Source organism: Microtus oregoni, unplaced genomic scaffold, assembly GCF_018167655.1.
Source record: "Microtus oregoni isolate MIOR12 unplaced genomic scaffold, Mior012 000024F_ref0000369, whole genome shotgun sequence".
NCBI classification, from domain to species: Eukaryota; Metazoa; Chordata; class Mammalia; order Rodentia; family Cricetidae; genus Microtus; species Microtus oregoni.
In genome coordinates, this window is record NW_024543083.1 from 17199714 (window position 1) to 17222822 (window position 23109).

Consider the following 23109-nt stretch of genomic DNA (forward strand, 5'->3'; position numbering starts at 1 on the left):
ATTTCCTTAACAAAACAATAAACCACCATTTAGTTTTCTCCTGGTTGCTAAGCACAAGGCTGGCTATCCCAACACTGTCCCAAACCTAAGCACATGAGCAACACAATTTCACCCTCCCCCCACAGTCCCCAAACCCTATCAGCATCACTCAGAGGGCTCTCTTGGTGGATCACAGAGGCACAAGGTCCAGACAAAGAAGGAGACTTTTTATTAGCATCGTTACAGCAATGCATTACACGTGAGCTGGTCCTCAGTGTACAACCCACCTACGCCGCAGGACAGGTCAGCAGTGTGAATCTATTATTGTACACAGTGCAGAAACAGGGCCACCCTGAATGCCAACAGAAGACTGGAAATCACTTTACAAAAAGTAAATAAAAATAATGCCATTTTCTATTTAGAAAAGTGCCAGCGCGTGGGTGGCAGAGCACAAAACACTGGTGAATGTGCCCAGCCAGATGCCAGCCCCCCAGGCCAGCAGCCCAACTGAATGTCCAGAGGTTGAGCCTGCGTACGCCTCTGCGGCAGGGCTTCCCGCTCGCCCCTTCTGGCATCTGCAGTGTGCAGCAGAACCATCAGCCGCCCTCACCAGGCCCAAGGGTTCAGACCAGAAATTCCCTTTGTAAGGCTAAATCCGAGTAAAAGAATGAAGAAACCAAACACCAAATCTTAAAAAGTCAAATGGGGGAGCCTGTGCGATTCCAAAAAACCTTCTTGTTCTCCTTAGAGCTCTACTTTGGTAACATTAACATTTAACCAGTTAGCAAAATATTTAACCCAGTTAGCAAAATTAACACCGTCATTTCAATAGTTATTCCTTGTGCATAGTAAATGTTGCAAGATGAACTTCACATTTGATAAAGCAGATTTGAAAACAGTTTGCCAGAAAGTGTGCCTCCCTTCCACACCTATCTAAGCTCGGGACGTAAGAACAGACCCCTGTACGTCTGTGGTGCACCCGCCCACCCACCAGGTTAGATGGTCTGGTAGCCAGCATGACTCCTCTTCCTGCCGATGAGGTAGGCGATGAGGACGATGAGGACCAGCCCTGCCAGGGCACCGCCCACAGCAATGGGGATCAGCATGTTGTTACCATCCTGCACACACTCTTCCACTGCAAGAAAGACAGTCCAGTGTATTCACTATGGAGTCCACCCTCCCCACCCTCTTGTTCCTGAGGGGACAGGATGAGGCATGGGTAGGGATGACAAGTTTACTACCTCTGGGAAATTTGCAGGCACGAGCATTCTCTGTGCAGCTGGGAGAGCCCAGGTATGCTCCACCCAAATTAGAATGAACGGTGCCAACCACTCTGGACCAATGGTCAGTTGTGCTGTACCTAGGCACAGGTCCCTCAAAACCACTTTTAGAGAGAGCCACTACTGTCACTTTCCTCATTGTCTTTCCTCATCCATGACACCCTTGCCTCACATACCTATGCCTGCAGTTCCTTCCTCACAAGGGGACGAGGGGAACACTCTGTGAAGAAAAAGGGTGCTTCTCGCCCTGACATCTTGGTCCCACAAGAAGATCTAAGGCGCTTCTTTTGTTACCGTTACTATGGATATTACTTACCAGACCCAAACCTGCCACTTTCAACTTTGAAAGCCTGGACCTGAATACTGAAGACATTGAGGGAAAAGGTCTGGCTGACGAAGATGTGCTCCTCAGTGTTGCACTTGTACGAGTTCCCGATCGTGGCCTGAAGAGCTCTCAGTGAACTGTTAGAGGCATAGAATGAGGAATCTGCAATGGGAGACAGAGTCCGCTCAACCGTGGACCGTGGGCTACACTGGGCGAGGAGCACATGAACCACAGGAAGGAGGAAGCAAATCTTACCTTTGGCATCGGGAAGAGTCATGTTCAACTGGACATCTTGTAGGAAAAACAGGCTCGAAGTGGCATTCTAAAAAAAAAAAGACACCCGCCAGGCACCTGATTAATAGGACAACTACATTTGCAGCACAAAAACAGCATATATTTTGGTTAGCCCATTCCAGACTTTGTTTTTCTAGACAGGATTCCTTTGTGTTGCCCTGCTGTCCTGGGACTACTCTGTAAACCAGATTGACCTGGAAGTTAGAGATCTGCTTGCCTCTGTCTCCTGAGTGCTGGTATTAAAGAGATATGACACCATGGTCCAGCTCCATACTTTCTTATAAGAAATTATTGAGTTCATTTGTGTCTCTTATTAAAATGTTTATGCTGGCTGGGATACACAGTTGGGAGACACACAGGAGGCTCCGGGCACATACATTACCCAGGACTACAGAAACAAACAAAGATACTCCATGAGCCATTAACTTTCGTTGACTTTGCAAACTATAAATGTGACTCTTCCCAGGAGATGGTACAAGCAGTAGAAAGAATGGCAGTGAGGAGCAGGTGGCACAGCCTGGCTTCACACACTGCTCTTTGCAGCCACCCCCATTACCTAACTCACAATAGGTCTTCCCCATATATATGCAGATGAAGTCAGGGATATTTGCTGGTGAGAAGTGAGGAAGGAAAGGTAGAACTCCTATCACACAGGGTGGGCAGAAAGGAGAGAGCCACCTCTTCCTTCCCGAGGAAGCACTGAACTCTTCTGCTGACTGCCACCTATGCCGAGGGCATGAGAAAGGCGACACATGAGGAATCTAGTGAGCATGTCCCACTTGACAAACTAGAACAGAGCCTTACCATCCCGAATTTCAACTGCAGGAGAGTGCTGTTGTTCCCAACTCTCAGGGTCACCGCAGAGATATCGCAGGTCCCATTATATGTGTCATTTGGGCTGATGTTGAACACTCTGGTCACAGTCTGACAAGAAAAGCAAACAAGTCATCAATCCAGTCTCTGGGGACCCTCTCAAACCACAGACATGACCACCAATGGCTAATGAAGTGATAACACCCACTTGAACAAGCCAGGAGAACTATTAACCACACCCGTCCAGAGATTTCTGGACTATTCAGAATGCTACCTTCCACTAGAGGCTTGGACTGGACCCTATGATGACTATTCTCGGTGTCGACTCGACAACACCTGGAATAACTAAAACCTAAATAGCTGAGTACACTTGTGAGAAGTTTCTTCTTAATTAAATCATTTGAAGTGGGAAGAACCACCTAAATTTTTTTCTTGATTTATTATTTTCTCATATATTATTTCCTGACCAGTTTCCCCTCTCTCCTCTCCTCCCTAGTGCCCGCTCCAGGCTCTCATCCACTCCTCCACCATTTCTCTTCAGAAAAGGGCAAGTCTCCTAGGGTTATCAACCAAACACGACATATCAAGTTGCAGTAAGACTAGGCATGTCTGCTCATATTAAGGCTGGATGAGGCATCTCAGTGGGAGGAAAAGGGTCCTAAAAGCAAGCAGAGTCGGAGACAGCCCCAACTCCTACTGTCCCACAAGAAGACCAAGCTACATAGCCATAACATAAGCAGAGGGCCTAGGTCAGACCCATGCGGGCTCCCTCATTGCCCATTCAGTCTCTATGAGTCACTAGGAACCCAGACTAGTTGGTTCTGTGGTTTTTCTTGTGGTGTCCTTGACTCCTCTGGCTCCTGCAATCCTTCCTTCTCAGGGAAAACCCACTTTTAATCTGGGTCACACCTTCTGCTGGACCTTCTGCTGGCAGCCTGTATAAAGGACATGGGAGGAGGAAGCTCATGCTTTAGCCTGTTTGCTCTTGCTAGCAAGTTCACTCAATCACTGGCTTTAGAGCCTACTCTTTGGGATTCTGCTGTATCTGGAAGAAGAGCTGAGGCATCCAGCCTGGTGCACAACTACTGGATTCTTGGACCTTTCATTGGTAGACAGTCATTGTTGGGTTAGCAGGACCAAGCCTATTCTTAGAAATCATATAACATACACACTGGGATGGCTGAAATAAAATGGCCCCTCACAGGCCCATAAATAGTGTCACTATTAGGAGGTGTGGCCTTGCAGAAGCTATGTCACTGGGGGTGGGCTCTGAGATTTCAGAAGCTCATGCTAGGCCTACTGGCTGTCTTTTCCTCTGTCTGCAGATCCAGACATAGAACTTTCAGCTACCTCTCCAGCACCATGTCTGCCTGACTGCCACCACGCTTCCTGCCATGGTGATTATGGACTAAACCGCTGAACTGTACACCAGCCCCAATGAAATGCTTTCCAAGAGTGACTGTGGTCATGGTTGTCTCTGCACAGCAACAGACACTCTAAGACATCCATCCATCCATTTATCTATTCATCTATCTATCTAAAATCTATCTATACTATAAATATATATTATACATGTACCTAATATATACAAGGGACTTACTAAAATGGCTTACAGATAAACATTCTATTTCTTTAGAGAGCACTGACTAAACAGACCCCAGTGCTTTTCCTATCATTCTCCACAGGTCCTTCTGCTTCAGGCTTACCTTTCTGAACAGCCAAGACTACAGGTGCATACAACCTTGGCCTGGTTGAATAAGACACTGTAAAATTCAAACCAACAACCTTCTCCCATCCCCACAGATACTGTTCCTGTTGGGACAGACAACTTCAGAAGTGTAACAATGCTCCCACTAGGATGTAGGCACTTGTGTGAGGTGGCTAGTTAGCAGCAAGGCTTTCCTGGGCAGATGGTGTGCCACAGCCCCATCACACAAGTGCAGCTCAAGACTCAGAACGATGGACAGAAGTGAACATGGGACTCAGATCAGCAGTGCCTCTAATTCTGCACCACAACCTGCATCACCATATTCCTCTCATAAATAAACCAACCCCCCACTCCTCCTACCGTGTTATTGTCCTTCTTCAAGTAGGTGATGTTCAGCTGTAGCGCCATAGAGGCAAGCAGGCAGGTTCCGTTTTTACCAGTCACATTGTACTTAGCCACAGTGGGGTTTGTGGGCACAAGTGGTGGCAAGGGGCTAGGTGGCACAGGGGTTGGGGAAGGTCCGTCCTGCGTGCAGTGTGTCTCTGCAGGGACAATAAAGAAGTCAAGTTTGCTTATGACTACCTCAGATGCTGGAAGGCTTATCAGAAGTGGAAACACCCACTTATAAACTCTGCAGGACACTTCCCACCCACAATTGCCAGGTACATGGACAGCAGGTCCTGGGCAGTAGAGCAGAGAGGACCCAGAGCACCCTTGCCCACCTGTCAGCACCTGCCCCATCCCACACATTTTCCCATCTTAGCCTCCCTTCTCCGTGGGCACACAAAACTTATACTAGGAGATGAGGCCAAGAGAAAACTTCACCCTGTCACAAGGGGGTGATGAAGGTAGCTTGAATTCATGAGGGGGTGATGAAGGTAGCTTGAATTCAAGTGTTCACACTGAGCTATCATAAGGAAGGCACTGTGCTAGAAACAAGACAGGGGTTCCTGACAGTTAGACCGTGGCTAGGCCTGTCATTTGTTAAAACACGAACTAACTACAGTCTAGTACTATTGGCAAGGGTGTACAAGAGCCTGGAGAAGAGAAGATGGTAGGTAAGTGGGAGAGGACAGGAGAAGAGGGAGAGGAGGAGAGAGGAGAGGATGGGAGAGGAGAGGATGGGAGAGGAGGGGAGGGGAGGGGAGAGGAGAGGAGGGGAGGGGAGAGGAGGGGAGAGGAGAGGAGAGAAAAGGAGGGGAGAGGAGAGGAGGGAAGAGGAGAGGAGGGGAAAGGAGAGGAGAGGAGGGGAGAGGAGAGGAGGGAAGAGGAGAGGAGGGGAGAGGAGAGGAGGGGAGAGGAGGGGAGAGGAGAGGAGGGGAGAGGAGAGGAGAGGAGGGGAGAGGAGGGGAGAGGAGAGGAGGGGAGAGGAGAGGAGGGGAGAGGAGGGGAGGGGAGAGGACAGGAGAGGAGAGGAGGGGAGGGGAGAGGAGGGGAGAGGAGAGGACGGGAGGGGAGAGGACAGGAGAGGAGGGGAGAGGACAGGAGGGGAGGGGAGAGGAGAGGAGAGGAGGGGAGAGGAGAGGAGGGGAGAGGAGAGGAGAGGACGGGAGGGGAGAGGACAGGAGAGGAGGGGAGAGGACAGGAGGGGAGGGGAGAGGAGAGGAGGGAGAGGAGAGGAGGGGAGGGGAGAGGACAGGAGAGGAGGGGAGAGGACAGGAGGGGAGGGGAGAGGAGAGGAGGGGAGGGGAGAGGACAGGAGAGGAGGGGAGAGGACAGGAGGGGAGGGGAGAGGAAAGGAGAGGAGGGGAGAGGACAGGAGAGGAGGGGAGAGGACAGGAGGGGAGGGGAGAGGACAGGAGGGGAAGGAGAGGAGAGGACAGGAGAGGAGGGGAGGGGAGAGGACAGGAGAGGAGGGGAGGGGGGAGGACAGGAGAGGTGGGGAGGGGAAGTCTATTTTTACATGCTGTTTGTTATTCATAACTTCTCAAGGTCATGGAAGATGCATCTAGTATGCTTAAGTTTCACCTAACAAACCTTCAAGATTAAGACATGAATGATCAGGCTATAGAGACAGGCTTGATGGTTAAGAGTATATACTGTGGCATTCTAGAGGCAGAGGTTGGCAGATCTCTGTGAGTTTGAGGCCAGCCTGGTCTACAGAGGACAGCTAGGACTGTTATACAGAGAAACAATGCCTAGGAAACCAAAAGAGTGTTAAAAGCCATCACTGGCTGCTCTTCCAAAGGTCCTGAGTTCAATTCCCAGCAACCATACAGTGCTTTAATCACCTGTATTGAGATCTGATGCCCTCTTCTGGCCTGGAGGCATAAATGCAGGCAGAATATTGTATACATAATAAATAAATCTTATCAAAACAAAACAAAAAAACCCCACAATTTTTTAGAAAAACAAAACAAAATACAGGCGGTAGTAGCGCACTCCTTTAATCCAGCACTTGGGAGGCAGAGGCAGGCGGATCTCTGTGAGTTGGAGGCCAGCCTGGTCTACAAGAGTTAGTTCTAGGACAGATTCCAAAACTACAGAGAAGCCCTGTCTCGAACAAACAAACAGAATAAAAAACCAGTGCTATCTGTAACGTGACAATATGTATTTCAGATGAGGACTCTATTACAACTGGGCTTTGCTTACATCAGTGCAGGAGCACCTGTAACTAGTGCAAATGGCTATGCCGCCAGGCATGGTAGCACACACCTTTAATCCCAGCACTTGGAAGGCAGAAGCAGGTAAATCTCTGTAAATTTGAGGCCAGCCTGGTCTACTCTATGATCTTAAGGACAATCAGAATTATGTAATAGATAGCTGGGCGGTGGTGGCACACGTCTTTAATCCCAGCACTCGGGAGGCAGAAGCAGGCGGATCTCTGTAAGTTCGAGGCCAGCCTGGTCTACAAGAGCTAGTTCCAGGACAGGAACCAAAAAGCTACGGAGAAACCCTGTCTCAAAAATCCAAAAAAAAAAAAAAAAAAAAGTAATAGAGAGACTGTCTCAACAAAACAAAAGGGATGACAACGTCACAGCAAAGCTTTGTTTCTAGACACTGACTTCACAACAGCTCCCTATGAATGAAACACTTTTTTTGTTTAACTTTAGGGGGCAGAACAGGGCCCGCACTAGTGTGACCTGTGGAGAAAATAAGTGCTACACCCTGACCCTCCACTGACAGAGCTGAAAGACAGCCTGAGTCAGCTCCTCCAGCAGTTACGTTACAGTCTTCCATTAGGGTTGCTGAGGAAGCCTAAGAAGAAAAGCCAATCAGGGCAGGTCTGGATTTTTGGAAGGCTGTTAGGTCAAGTAAATCTTAGACAAATCACATACCCTCACCTGTCCAATGGACAATTTCAGAGCTGACTGGATATCAGGGATCACCAGCTTAGTCAACAGGTATAGGCCAGGGGCCATAAGGTGAAGCCAACCCTGAGCTTGCCTGAGCTGGTCTAAGGAAACTGGCTCACAGGTAGAGGGTTTTGACAAGATCACTCTTTCACATTCCATGGGTGACTGAGACCAAGTGTTTAATCCCATGCTCTCGCCTCTTCACCAGGACGTACCCACTCTCACCTTCAAAGGCAGAAGGTAAAAGGCATCTGGTAAAAGCAGAAGGGCTGCCAGGTGGTGGCACAGTCTCACTGCCCTGTGGACACCTCATCCCAGCACCTTACCTTCTTTGCTGAAGTTGCCATTCGACAGGTAGGCCTGGATAGTGACATCACGGAGTGTGATGGTCACATTGCCCATGTGGACCTCGGTCGCACTCAAGCATCGATATGTTTTGTTGATGTCTGCCTTGATGTCAGTTATGGAGTCTACAGAGTGGATCCCTAGATCCAAATCAACAAACAAAACAAAACACACAATTTTTAACTGTAGGTAGTACTTAGTAAAATGTGACTTATTTACCACCAATTTGTATTCTTTCTTTTCTTTTGAAGCTTAAAGACAGTTTATTAGTGGAAAAGAAAAAAACCTCAGGGCAAGCAAGCCGTAAATCTCAGAGGCTAACTGAGGGAGGAAGGTGGAGAAACGGAAAAGGAAGAGCCATGCCATTAGCTGCATGCAGTCAGCCACAGTGGGGAGTAAAAAAGCCTGAAGTACAGAGAAAACATACTTAGGCTCTGGCCAGCATCTAAAAGAAAGGGACAGAAGAGAAAAAGGATGTCAGGACTAAGAAAGGCAGGGACCTAAGAGACCCTCGCGTGGCTCTTGGAAAGGCCGGTCCTCCACCCGTCCCTCCAGGTGTGGGATTACCACAGAGGTCCCACCTTTGGCGCTAGCATTGGAGAAATGCTGTGTGTCTGACAAGTTGTATGTGAAGCGCATGTGCTGGACACGATAAAGGGTTGCGTTTTTCGTGAAGTTGAGCGTCAGTAGATACCCGCTTCCAAAAGCAACAGTGAGGCTGGGTTCAGCAACATTTTCTCTACCACAAGAACTGCTGCTGTTCAGTACTTCTGCAGAGGGCGGCAGATCGATGGTCGAGTTCTAGAACAGGACAATTCCAACACAACACACTGAGAATGCATGCTGCCAAAGGGGGCTCTGGATGTCCATTGATAGAAACTTAACCGTCCACCAGTGCTCAAGTGGTCACTTACAAACACTGTCCGTGGCACAGCATTAGTGCAGACTGCTGGAATACAGGGCAGTTCAATGTGTGCATCCCTGTGTACTAGGAACTGCCAAACACTGCTGAGTAGACAGTGGTGGTCTAGCACAGAGACAGTGTTTATAAAGGGTGCAGTTTTAACGTAACTGATAAAAAGCTCCCTGCAGTGTCACCGACAGAAATAGGCTGACAAGTGAATCAAGGGAGAGAGAACAACTTATTAGTCATAGCTAAATCTGCTTCTCATTCACTCTGTGCACAGCTTCATTCTAATACTCAGGAGGCTGAGACAGGAAGATCATACTTTGAGGCTGGCCAATGCTGTGTAATAAAATACAGCATAAATTTTTTAAAAAATATACTAGCAAATTAATTTCAAGTTATAACAGAACCAAAGCCAAAGTTACCTTGAAAGTAAAGAATCTAACTGAATCTACTTTTTTTTTTTTTTTAAGGACAAAGTGTCTCTTTAAAGAAAGTTTCCTGGGGTGAGAGAGCAAGCTCGGCTGGTACAGCACTTGTCTAGCGCGCAGGAAGCCCCAGCCTTGCTCTCCAGCATTGCACAACTCGAGCCAGATGGGGCAAGACTATAATCCCAGACTTGGATTGGCAAGACTTGGGAGTGGGAAGCTAGAGGATCAGGGATTTCAGGTCACAAGGGGGTATGTGAGATCCCATCATTCACAATACAACCACCAACCCACCCACCCACACACCCTCATCAGCCCCAGGCCCCAAAACCACATAAGAGAAGTAAAAAGCTGAGGCAGGTAAAATGGCTCAGTGGGTAAATACACCTGCCATCAGGCCCAGTAACCTAAGTGCAATACCAGGGCCCACGGCCCACATGGTAGAAAGGCCAATTCTACCAAGCTGTCCTCTAGCTTCTATCCATGCACTGTGGCAGACTGCTCACAAAGTGTATATGTACATGTGTACACACACACACACACGCACGCACGCACGCACGCACGCACAAGTTGAGCAAACGCATATGTAAATTTAAAAAGTAAACTATAGAGGGGCTGGAGTGATTGCTCAGAGGTTGAAAGCACTGGCTGCTCTTTCAGAAGACCTGGATTAAATTCCCAGCACCCACATGGTGGCTCACAACTATCTTGAACTGCAGTTCCAGTGGATCAGATGCCCTCTTCTGGTCTTCATGGGTATTGCACACATGTACTGCATAGACATATGCAAACACTTATTTACAAAAAATAAGTAAATAAAAACTACTCAGAAGCTTACGTAAGCTTGGACAATTACTTACTACAAGAGATTTCTGTGAGACCAAGTCTTTCCATATTTACACAGTAACCAGTAAAAATGAGTTAGGGATCCAGCAGCTCTAAGAAACAGCAGTCCTGCAGACCTAGTTCCTACTAGCCTCCAGTGGAGAACTGAGTGTTACTGTATGGGGCTGCATGAGAAAACATGACACTTCCAACCAAGAACTGAAAATAAAATGTGATTCAGGGTTGAATTTATGAGATAGGTTTCATGTAGCCCAGGCTAGGCCTGAACTCCTGGTTCTTTATAGGTTTGGTATATCTCGTGATCCAGGGATGCATTTAAGAAGGCAATAACATATAACGAGTATGTGAAATGCCCACTAACAGGTAATTAGAATTAAATTTAAAATACAGGCTGATCATCTGCTAGCAATCTAAGAACTATATAAAGTCTGTACTCAGCGTGTAAACACAAACCCGCTTTAATGTAACCACTAAGAACATCTTTTGCTTGTTTATTTGTTGGTCCAGGGTCTCACCAAGTTTTTCTGACTGGTCAGAGTCTCAGCTTTGTACACCAGGCTGGCCTTGAATTAAAAGATTTGCCTGGCCTGGCACTGATGGCGCATGCCTTTAATCCCAGCACTCAGGAGGCAGAAGCAGGCGGATCTCTGTGAGTTCCAGGCCAGAGCTACACAAGAAAAACCCTGTCTTTAAAAAGTAAAAACAAAACAAACAAACAAAAAAATCAACAAAGGTTTGCCTGCCTCTGTCTCCTGACTGACAGCTTGGATTAAAGGTGTGTGCCACCAGGTTCTTAAAGGAACACAGTCTAGCATTACTCATCAAGCCAAGCCACCACACAGGATACATCTCTTGGAACATAGTGACTGTCTGGAGGAAATGAAGATCAAGAAATGTAGAGCTATATATTGGCCATGAAAACTATTAAGAAAGCTCACCAAGGTGCACCAGTAAAGCATCTGGCAAACTTGCTGACTACCATGAGGTTCTACAAAGTGGTTATAAAACAACCATGAAGAAACCCAGAAAATGTGGTCACTAAACAGTGGAAACAGAATGCAAATGGTTTGCTGTGGATGCAGAAACAGCAGAGATCACCTATGGACCTAGAAGCTAGAAGCCCAAGTGAGAAAGGCAGACCAAGGTTGGGTAATTTTTCAGAGTCCCACAAATGTTGGTGTCTCCTACCTGAGAACCATGTCCAGTCTCGTAGATGGTCCAGAAGGAGGCAGAGAAGTTAGCCATTATACAAGCTGTGCCATTGTTGTCTTTCACCACAAACAATGCTGAGGCACCGTGTGCAAGGCCTGCTGCTTCCAGTAAAAAGAAACAATCACACACCTACTTCAAAACACAACTGGTATTTCTGTTTTCTGTAACTTTTATTAAGATTCATGGTATTTGGTAAACATTGAACCAGACAAGTGGATTATAGGCTGGTGTCCTTCTAACCTCCCAACCCTGGAGCCCATAGAAAACTGCCATCAACTTGCCAACCACACCTACAGCTCCTGCGTGCTGGTATCAGGGTACTTACCCTAGGCACATGTCCCCCAGAGGATCTATCTATAGGACGTGATAGAGTCTGAAAGGTCCACCGCAAGCCAAGCATCAGCCTCCTAGAGGAGCTCAAGGAGAGTCTGTAACTAGTAGCTACAGTGTGGCTAGTTTTGACCTCAGACCAGGGTTGTGGCAAAAGAAGAACTGAGCTCAGTGTCTGGATTCCACCAGCATGGCTGAGGGACACTGGGCACATCCTCAGTCCATACAAATGAGGGCTGCCCTATTTGTGGAGGTTCAAGGACATATGGAGGCTCTGAAGGTTTTCAAGTGAACAGTGGTCTTTCCAGGACAGCTCCACTCTGGCTTTTTAAGTAAAGCTAGTAAATCTCACACCGTAATCCTAGCACTGGGGAAGCTGAGGCAGAGATCTCCCGTCGGCCACCTGCAGTGTAGAGACCCACTACAACTAACAACCCCACTCTCCTAATCGAGATGCCCAGAAGCGAGTTTGACTGAGCACAGAAGTGCTCACCCCTTTATTATAGTCCCAGCACCCAGGAGGCAGGCGGATCTCTGTGAGTTCGAGGCCAGCCTGGTCTACAAGAGCTAGTTCCAGGACAGGCTCCAAAAACTACGGAGAAACCCTGTCTAAAGAAAAAAAAAAGCCAGGGGGAGCAAGCCAGTAAGCATCAACCCTCCACGGCCTCTGCATCAATTCCTGCCTCCAGGTCCCTGCCCTGTTTGGATTCCTGTCCTGACTTCCCTTCAGTACTGAACAGAATGAACAGTGATACAGAAATGGAAGCCAGATAAATCTTCCCCAAGCTGCTTTTGGTCATGGTGTTTTTTTTAATCTATACCTTTTAGTTTAGCTTTTTTTCCCCCCCAAGTTACAAGAGTGAAATAAATTGGGTTCAAAGTCCATTTGTTTTCTCAGGAAGTAAGATTTTTCTATTTTGTTGTTATTCATTTGTTTGTTTTTAAGCGAGAGTCTTGCTGTGTTTCCCTCTTGGACTCTGAGTTTACTAGTAGAATATCCCAGCCTGGAACTTATGCTCCTGCCTCACCCTGAGGTAGACATCTCAGGCCCCAGATGTGTCAGTGTCCTTGGAAGGAGTGTGTGCAAGCTTGTGACAGCATGGCTGATAAGCCTGTGCAGTTGTATGCCTTTAGAATGGCAGACGTACCTGGCTTTGTTCATCTGTAACTGTAATGAAGCTTACCAGTTGTCAAAGTATCGCCCCCCCATTTTTTTTTTTTTTTGAGACAGGGTCTTGCTTTGTGATTTTATCTGACTATGTGTAGACCAGGCTGCCTCTGCTGGGATTAAAGGCGTGCACCACTACCGCCTGGCACCCCCCGGCTTTCTTATGGAACCCAAGACCAGCAGCCCAGGGGTGGCACCACCCACAATGGATTGGTTACTCACCCATTAATTGCTAATTTAAAAAAATGTCCTATAGGCCTGCCTACAGCCCCATCTTATTAAGGCATTTTCTAAATTCAGCTTCCCATATCTCAGATAGCTCTTGCTTGTGTCAAGTTGACATAAAACTAGCCAGTATAAGGGCCGAGTGTGGTGGCATACATGTGTCATCCCAGAACTAGATAGGAAAGACAGAAGGATCACACAAGTATTTAGGCAGCCTGGCTCACCCATCAAGTTCTAGGCCAGCCTATGGCTACATAACAAGTTTCTGTTTCAGAGAAACAACTGAAACTAGGGGTCAGGGAAATGGCTCAGTGGTCAAAACTACTTGCTGCTCTTCCACAAGACCCAAGTTCGAGCCCAGTGCCCACACTAGGTAGTTCACACCCATCTGTAACTCTAGTTACATGGGGTCCAACATTCTCTTCTGGCCTCTGTGAGCACCTCTCACACATACACAAAATAGCTTATTAAAAAAAGAAAACACCAAAAACCCCAAGCCCCAAACCCACAGCCTGACCAGTGGCAGGAACAGTGAGTATTTGCAAGCCCAAGGCTTCCTGGTCCTTACAACGTCCCGAGGTCACACTCGGCCAACACAACAGACACCCTATGGGAACACACAGTCCAGCTTTAACTAAGCTGTCTTTTCTTGAGTTTTCTTGTCAGTATAGGAATTTGCCAATCAAAGCAGTACACATCCATATTCAAAGGAAAACAAAGTATTACTATAAATTAAAATAAACGTTGTGACTTTTGAGAACATTCCCAAGTCACTAACTGCTACCATTCCCTGGTGAGTTTTTCTTAATAAACTGTCTTTAGTTCTACTACATAGAACAATAAAATAAAATGGGGGGGGGGGGATGGCTCAGCAGTTAAGAGCACTGGTTGCTCTTTCAGAGGACCCAGATTCAGTTCCCAGCAACAACATGGCAGCTCACAAGGATTCCAGATCCACAAGATCTGATGCTCTCTCTCTTCTGGCCTCTGTGGGCACTGCATACACACAGTGCACAGACATACATGTAGGCAAAACACACATGTATAAAATAAAAAGATAAAGATAAACTTTGTAAATAAAATGGGGCTAAGAGATGGCTTGGTGACTTAGAGCACTCGTTGCTTCAGAAGACCTGGGCTTCTCAGCACCTACATGGTGGTTCACAAACATCTGCCCACCTGTAACTCAGTACCAGGGGATCCCGTGCCCTCTTCTGACATTGTACATGCAGGCAAACAATCATATACATAAAAATGAATCTTTAAAAAATTATTTAACGTGCAAAATTTAAATCTTTTAACAAAAAGAGCTTTTTTCGAATCAGTTACAATGCCTATGGCAATCCTGGACCCGGGACAGGATCAGCTGTCAGGAATCCCACTTGCCTACTAATGACAATCCATTCCTTTCTCATTTCTCCAGGGGTCAAAGGGCAAGCCTGGTTAGTTCTTTCAAAACAACGCATTACAGGAAATCCCCTTCCCTGTACCTAGTGAGGCAGTGGGAAGTAGGCAGCTCAAGCCTGAAGCTCTTCAGTTACTGCTGGCGTGACCTTGGGCCAGGAGCAGCCACCTAACCACCCCATTACACAACTGAGACAGGAAGAGCGCAGCCTCAAGGCTGCCTGACACTCTCAACAGTTCACCCTTTTATCAAAAAGCCTTGCTACTGACTCACTTTTGTTTGGGAGGCTCTCTTGCTTCTTTGTCAAGGATGTCCTGGAATTCTTGGACTGAAGACCTGCTTAACAACTACTTGTGACACACTTACTTTATGACAGGCACTTCTCAAACCATGTTTCCATCAGGTTACTATAACAACTCTAAAAGACAGTTACTATGATAATCCCTCCTGCTGAGATGGAGAGGCCCAGAGGTACTAAAAGCAAGTGAGTGGTCCAGTTTTTGTTGGCTTCAGTGTGTGGCTGCTGACAGTGCTGCTTCTGCAGCACTTGGTGAGGGAGTATTTTTGAAGCCAGTCTTACACAGGGAGACCCTGTCACCAACCAGCCGCACCCTAACTTATCTTGGCTTGATTCCTTTAAACCAGGTTTCTTATCTAGTGACACATAAATCACCATTGAACACTTCAAGACCAAAGTTCCACCGCAGGCACTGAATTGCCCACCTCTAGAGGAGCAGCCTCCTTCCCTGCTGGCGAGCTTCCACAAGGCTGCTTTGTGCTGTGCAAGCTGCTGTGGAGAAAAGACAAGAGTCTCACTGCCAGACAGCTGCCTTTACTTAGATCCAGCTCAGGACCACTGCTATCAAGCTGGGCACGTCGTCATGACAGCACCACCCACGGGCCTGTGTCAGGACAGGAGGCCGGGGCTCTGAACTGGACAAAGTAGATGGCCATTCCCAGGACAGGTGCCAGGAGCTACAGTCTACATATGCATAGTTAAAAGGCCAGCTCAGGATAACAATTGGGTATCAATTCAAAATTGAAGGACCACAGGACGTTTGAGCGCCAATCTAGGGGAAGAGCTCAAGATCCCACGGTCCAGGCTGACACTATTAATTAGCAGACTTCTCAGACCTCTAGGCTGGCAGAGCTCATCCAGAAAGGGGAAGGTCATGGGGTCAGCCAACAACTTAACAGGTAGTCCCACTAGGCAACCAAACACACTAGTTTCGGTTCACACGAGGCTGCTTTCTAGTAAGTACCCCAACGCAATGGCAGCTTAGCGGGGCTAAAAACTAATGCAGGAACAATGAATAATTTCAAAGTTAGAATTTTTCTAAAGATAAAATTATTTTTGAAGTTATGAAATTGAAATAAAGATTTAAGTAAAAGCTAAAGCAAACTTGTTAAAGTGCTTTTGTGAAAGCTGGGACATAACTCATGGAATACAGTACGCAGTGTCACTGATTTTTCTCTCCACTTAATTTGATTTTTGAGAAAGTGTCTTACCCTGTAGCCTAGGCTGGCCTCCAATTCACAGAAACTCTCCACGTTCACCTGCTAAGTGTTAGGATTTCAGGCATTAACCACCACGTCCAGCAAAAAATAAATAAAAAGGATTTCACTACCTAACCCAGGCTGACCTCTAATTCGAAATTCTCCTGCCTCAGCTTCCCAAGTCTAACAAGAATGAGGGACCACTAGCTAGTTCTAGTTATCTATTGTTTATTTAGCGGCAGGGTCTCTAGTCCTGGCTGTCCTGCAACTCAGTACTCAGGGCACAGACCCGACTGGCCTGTTAAAGAGTTCCTTCTGTTTCCCTAGTGCTTGATTAGAGGCAGAAGCCACCACGCCAGCCAGAGGTTAGCTTTAAAAAGATCAAACGAGGCCTGGCATGCTGTGCCCAAGGCTTTAACCCCAGCTCTTGGGAAGCAGATGCCGGCGGAACTCTGAACTCAGGTCAGCATGTTCTACATGGCTGAGGTCCTAGTTTTTGTTTTGTTGTTGTTGTTGTTTTTTTAAAAAGAGCAAAGAAAGGAAAGTATACACAGTCTAAGGGTTTTATGTAGTTCTGGCTGTGCTGGCGATTTAACTCCGGGCCCACAAGTAATGTCACTGTAAGTTAGTTACTGTATGGCTGAGTTACATCCCCAAACCCCGTGAGCTCTTCTCATGAAGCCATTGCGACACGACCGAACTTGTTTCAGCAATTCCTATTCTAGTTACAGCTCCTGAACTGTGAAGGGTCACAAGTCCCTTAGCAAGGTTTGAGACCGCCGGGTAAGCGCGCCTCTCTTCTGAGATGAAGAGTTCATTTCACATCGCAGAAAAAAAAAAGGGGGGGGGGGCCCAAATTCCACAAAGTCACAGAATTTGGGGGTCTGACGGGTCTTAAGAGGTGCTCGGGAATTCGTTAGCATGTGTGCCCAGGAGTACCCGTCCCTAAGTGGCCCAGGTGAACTCTCGCCAGCCACCTCTCTCGGGTCCTGCAGATGCGGGCACTGCGGCTAAACCCATCGTGTTGCTGAGGTCCGGCGGTGAGGAAGGGCACCTCAGGCAGGGCTCACAAGGTAGCCCGGGTGCCAGCAGCACCGCCCACCGGGAACTCGAGCGTCTCAGGGGGCGCAGGCTGGGCTCCCAACGCGCACCCGAGTCCTGAGGCCCGCCCGGGCTCCGAGATAGCAAGCGCCACTGCAGGGCCGGCCGGAGGCTCGAGGCCTGCTCGACGCCCGCGGCCCGGGCGCCCCGTTCCCAGCCGGCCTGGCGCCCCCTTCCCAGTTCGTCCCGAGACGCCGACCCCGCCCGGCCCTCCCGCCCTCCCAGGACTCACCGAGCAGCAAGAGGAGCAGCGGCCGCCGGGCGCCGGGGGCCGCCATGGCGCGACGCAGCCGAGGCCGGGATGCGGCGGTTGCGAGGCCGGCGGGAGGGCGCGTCCACCGACTCGAGAGGCCCGGCAGCTGCGGCGCCGGCACAGAGGGGACCCTGCGGCTGGCAGCGCGTGTCACGTGAGCAGCGCCGCGCCCGCCGGTCACGTGAGCCGAGGGGGAGGGGGTCTCGCGAGAGCGTCCCCGGCTGCCGCTTCCTCCCCACCTCTCCCCCGAGCCTCCGCTTCGCGTGTGATGCCGTCACGTGTCGGTCGCTGTCACGTGACCCGCCGGCCACGTGATGCGTGGCCGTCGGCCGTTTTCCCCGGTGTGTCCCGAAATGGAAAGTAGGCTGTGGCTTTGAGAAGGGAAAGAAGTAAACGCTGCCAGGGAAAGTGAGGGCGGAAACGGGAAGCGGGGAAGGCTGGACCGAGGCCAATAGGTCAGGCTGCTTGCCACCGTTCAGTCGGCTGACGTCCACGGTTAGGGTCATACCAGTGTTTACATCCAGGACAGTGTGCAAAGCCATTTCCAGGTGGGTATTCACATCTAAACCCACGTCCTAGCTAGTCCCAGGCTGGCCTCCACTCTCAGGCGAAGAACTGGTGTCTTGGACCAGCCACAACTCTTGTCTTTTCCGTGGTCCAGGCACAGGGCAGCCCTTAAGGGCATGTTGATGGTGCCAAGTGGTGGTAGGAAAGACACTTTTCCCCCCTAACGACAAGATTTCACTATATATCCCTAACTGGCCTCCTAAAGACTCGCCTACTTCTGCCACCTGAGTGCCGGGATTAAATGCATGCGTGCAGCGCTTCTGAGCAGGTTGTGGAAGAGCTTCCTGATTGATGGTCATTTTACTTGAGATGAAGAACTCAATACTAAAATATCTTCCTCTTTGTGGACGTAAGACTCAAAATTCCGGGGTTTATTGTTGTTTGGTTTTTCTTGGTTTTAGGCTAGGATGTCAGCCGGAAGCCCCGGTTGACCTGGAACACACTGTGGACCAGGCTGCCCTCACACTTTGGGCAATCGTCCTGTCTCTAGTGCAGAAGTTACAAGTGTACCATCATGACCCACAAAATCCAAGTTTTTATGTTACTGTTGTTTTTGTTTTGGGGACAGAGTGTCTGCATAACCCTGGATGTCCTGGAACTCATTTTGTAGACCTGGCTGACCTCAGTGATCAATCAGCCTGCTCTGGCCTCCTGAGTGCTGGGTTTTAGGGTGTGTACCACCAAGCCCAGTTCACTAAAGCTGTTTATGCGGTGGAGGAATTTAATTCTTTCACCAGAGAGGAAGGAGGTGGCAGAGGGGCTGGAGAGATGACTCAGTGTTTAAGAGCACTTTTGGCTCTTGGGCAGGACCTTGCTTCCATTCCCAGCATCCACATGGTTCACAGCTATTCATAACTCCCATCCCAGGGAATCCAATGTCCTCCTCTGATCTCTGAGGGCACCACACATGCCCGTGATGAACAGGTATACAGTCTAGCAAAACACACAAAATAAAACCAATTTTTAAAGAGAAAGAAAGCGGGAGACATGGGTCAGAGGTCAGTTTGTACCTAAATGAAGAACAAGGTCCCTTTCAAGAGCAGGGTGTGCGTGGCTGGGTGGTGGCGCATCCCTTTGATCCCAGGACTTGGGAGCCAGAGGTAGGTGGATCCTAGGCCAGCCAGGATAACAGACTTGTTTCAAAGACGGGGGTGGATGTGGTAGAAAACTATGAGGCCTGGTGTCCCAAGCTGGTGATCCAAAGACTTATGTTACTTGTTTATTTATTGCTGTTATAAAACATAATCAGGGCAACTCAGAGAAGGGTTTCTTTGGGGCCAGAGGGTTAAGAATCCATTACCATCATAGCATGGAGGATGGTGGCAGGCAGGTAGGTGAGGCGGGAGAGTGGCAGCTGAGAGCTCACATTTTGATCCCTAAGAGGAAGCAGAGAGCACATTGGGATCCCCTTATTGTGATGTAGCGCGTTAGTAGTCATGTAGCAATGTTGTCCAAGTAAAATAAAATGGTGGGGGGCTGGAGAGATGGCTCAGGGGTTAAGGGCACTGGCTGCTCTTCCAGAGGACCAGGGTTCAATTCCCAGCACCCACATGGCAGCTCACAGCTGTCTGTAACTCCAGTTCCAGGGTGTCGGACACCTTTGTACCAAGGCACATAAAGTTAGAAAAATAAAAATAAAGAAAGAAAATGGTGTCTCTCTTTGGATTGCTCTCTGAAGTAGAGGGCTAACAATTGGAGGACTTCTAAAATGTTTGTTTTCTCCTGAACATCCTGATGTTGAAAATTCACCAGATAATTTTTTTTTGAACGGAAACAAAATTCCCCAACTGAATTGTGCTTCCCAGCCCCTGAGGTCTGCTTCCCAGCCCCCTGAAGTCCTTTTATTTCATCAGTATTGGTGGGTGTACAGAACCCCGAAGCATTCCCAACATTCTTTGCAGCTAAGGGGTAGTTACTGGCCTGAGCCCAGCTGGAGGTAGAACGTGGTCAGATGAACTGAACGTGGAGCCAGTGTACCGAACACCTGGCATGAGTCGGCGCTGCGCAGTGGCAGCAGGAGCTGACCTTGCCTGGCCCTCACTGGTAGACTCTCTGGTAGAATCTGTGTATTCTCTTACGTTCCTGGCTGTTCCATGGTTAGTACTTGGCCTGATTTCTTTTGTATCCTTTTTTGGAGACTCTGTAAGTTTCTCTGAGCCCCTGCTTAAATCCTGTGTGAACAGTTTACTGTGTTCAAGGAGAGTCCTTACCTAACACAACACTAACTTCTGTGAACACTAACAGATGAACAGGACATAGAGACAAAACGAGAGGTTAAGGAAACGTGACTTTATAGAGTATAGAATGTTAAAGCAGTACAGTGAGTTTATATTGCTTTTCTTTTTGAAGTTTTATTTTATATGTACGGGTGTCATGCCTGCATGAATGTCTGTGCACTTGTATGCAGGTCCCCAGAGGGCCGGAGGCATCAGAACCCCCTGGAGTTAGACGAGACTGTGAGTGTCTTAGTTAGGGTGTCTTTAACTGTGAAGAGACAGCAACTCCTCCAGAGGAAAGCGTTGAATTGTGGTGGCTGTCTTACACGTCGGGGTTTCAGTCCATAATCATCATGGCAGGAAGGAAGGCAGCATGCAGGCAGGCACGGTGTTAGAGAATGAGCGAGAGTTCTTACAACGTGATCCTGCAGGCATCAGGAAGTGGTCTGAGACACTGGGTGGTATGGTTTCTTGAGCATATGTGAGACCTCAAAGCCTGACTCCACAGTGACACACTTCCTCCAGCCAAGCCACGCCTCCTTTTGGGGGTCGTTTTCTTTTTAACCACCACAGTGAACCATAAAATGTGGTACTAGGAACCAAACCCAAATCCTCTGCAAAAGCAATAATTCCTCAGAGCCATGTCTCCAGCCCCTTCTCGTGTGTCTTACGTGTTTCTAAGTCTCTCTCCAGGAGCTACTCAGGTTGCTCACCTGATGGCCGCGGCAAGGGTCAAGTGCTCTTATTTAGTCTCTGAAGATGGGCATATTTTCTGATTACTGATCTCCCTTGAAGTAGTTATACCTCATTAGTTTCTTTTCTAAAGTTATAAGAGATCTTGTTGGGGAATATTATTTCCAGATGTATGACTTTTGTTTACACTGCATTTGTTTAAGTCTGTGAAGCTGTGTCACTGTGCCTGTCTAAAACACTTGATGGTCCTAATGAAGAGATGAACGGCCAATGGCAAGGCAGGGGCAAGGATAGGCAGGGCTGGCAGGAAGAAATGAGGATATGGAGCAAGGGAACTAGGGGAGGAGGATATCAGGGGCCAACCACCCAGCTACACAGCTAGCCACGGAGAAAGAAGTAAAGAAAGGTATACAGAATTAAGGAAGATAAAAGCCCAGAGGCAAAGGTAGTCTGGATAATTTAAGAAAAGCTGGCAAAAAGCCAAGCTAAGACCGAGCATTCCTAAATAATAATAAGCCTCCATGTGTGATTTGGGAGCCTAGCAGTGGGCCTCATAAAAAAGCCAAAAGAGTAAAACATTTCGGGGGCTGGAGAGATGGCTCAGCGGTTAAGAGCATTGCCTGCTCTTCCAAAGGTCCTGAGTTCAATTCCCAGCAACCACATGGTGGCTCACAACCATCTGTAATGAGGTCTGGTGCCCTCTCCTGGCCTGCAGGGATACACACAGACAGAACATTGTATATATACACAATAAATAAACAAATATTTAAAAAAAAAAGAGTAAAACATTTCACAATAGAACTTCTCAAAAGGAAAATCCAAAACTTCCTTCCTTATAAAGCAGATTTGGAAAATAAATCACTTGAAGAGCACTTGCAGCCTGGGATATCATACAAGCTACATCCTGTGACCATTGTATATCTTCCTGGACACACTGTCCCAGAGCTTGGCTCAGAGGTGGCACTTATTTGAGTCTGTTCTGGCTACAATGGTACATGCTTTTAATCCCAGCACTCGAGGTAGGAGGCCAACCTGATCTACATAGTGAGTTCCAGGACAGCCAGACATACATGGTGAGATCCTGTTTCAAAAACGAACAAAACCAATAAGTAAATAACAAACAAACAATAAATACTAGGGTCAGTTCTTGCTTGAGTGTTGTTTGAAGTCCGTTCCTCATGGCGGGAGACCCAGACTGGGAACTGAAATTCTTAAGAAACACTTCTCCATTTGCATTCAGGATTTTAACTGGAAGGCGCTGGGGTGGCGTTGGAAGGTGCGCTGAAGAATGGGCTCCGTGTTCCAGGCACTGAAGGATGGAGCTGCCAGGTTGGAGCCTTGTTCAGATCAGGCCTCAAAAGGAATGACAGGGTGTGAGGAGTTAGAATCTTGTAATCCCTGGATTTGTTGTGAAGGCTGAATAGTGGCCTCAGCCAGCCCCGTCTGTTCCTGCTTCTTAGAAAAAGGAAACCAACCCTGCAGTGAACTGAGCTCCCTCTAATAGCATTTCCTTCAGAAAACAGGGTCTCCTGACTCGGGCTGTTGGAGTGGAGTTGGGGAAGTGCCTCCTAAAGTTTTCTATTTTATGAATCTACTGAACAGGGGTGGGGATGTGGTTCAGTGGTAGGACAGTTGCCTGGAATGCATGAGGCCACGGGCTCCTTGAACTTCTGAGCACAATAACCAACCCAGGGCTGGGAGGATGGCTCGGTGGGTAAGAGTGCTTATGCAAGCCTGAAGACCAAATTCAAAGCCCTGGCACACAGAAAAGTGGCACAAGCGTCTCTAACCCAGCGGCAGAGCCAGGAGGATTGCTGGGGCTTGCTGGTGGCCAGCCTAGGTCTAGGTCCAGTAAGAGGTCCTGTGTCAGGATGGGTAGAGAGTGGTAGACCGGGGCATCTGTCCTCTTTGGCCTTACTCCGGCGAGTAGAAAGTCCCACCCAATAAATTTATTGAGATCAATTACAATTTTAGGCCGCATTAAAGTCTCATCAGGGAAACTAGACCTAAGACCAGACACAGACCAAGGAAAGGGGATACCAACTTCCTTAGAGAGACCCCATAAAGGCAGATGCCTGTCTGCAGGCAGCAGCCGCCACCAATCTGTGCTCTGGCCACCTACTGTGTGCATCCAAGGCTGAGAGAAAACTTCCAGGTCCCTAGGGCTACAGTTGGGCTAGATCCGTGCTGTTAACATGGCCTACTCAGCCCATCTATCCAA

At 48.2% G+C, this 23109-nt stretch overlaps 2 protein-coding genes across 3 annotated transcripts in view; one reads left to right on the top strand and one right to left on the bottom strand.

Annotated features, from left to right (window-relative positions):
- Positions 1–4750, top strand: part of Grtp1 (growth hormone regulated TBC protein 1) — a 32023-nt gene extending 27273 nt beyond the window's left edge. Inside the window, exon 8 of the mRNA XM_041673593.1 lies at positions 4017–4750. Coding sequence (XP_041529527.1) covers positions 4017–4028 — 12 coding nt within the window. The 3' untranslated portion in view covers positions 4029–4750. The remainder of the gene's footprint in view (positions 1–4016) is intronic.
- Lamp1 (lysosomal associated membrane protein 1) lies at positions 186–17666 on the bottom strand. Of its 2 annotated transcripts, XM_041673589.1 has the most exons (10): positions 17392–17666; positions 11410–11531; positions 8622–8841; positions 8468–8485; positions 8022–8180; positions 4760–4941; positions 2683–2802; positions 1840–1906; positions 1576–1746; positions 186–1114 (listed from the first exon to the last, which is right to left on the bottom strand). In XM_041673589.1, exons 1-10 carry the CDS (start codon positions 17435–17437, stop codon positions 975–977), a joined length of 1245 nt encoding a protein of 414 aa, XP_041529523.1. In that variant the 5' UTR covers positions 17438–17666; the 3' UTR covers positions 186–974. The 2 variants fall into 2 exon arrangements, with proteins under 2 accessions (XP_041529523.1, XP_041529525.1); XM_041673591.1 differs by lacking the exon at positions 8468–8485 and having other exon boundaries at positions 17392–17665.
- Positions 17667–23109: the final 5443 nt, after the last annotated feature.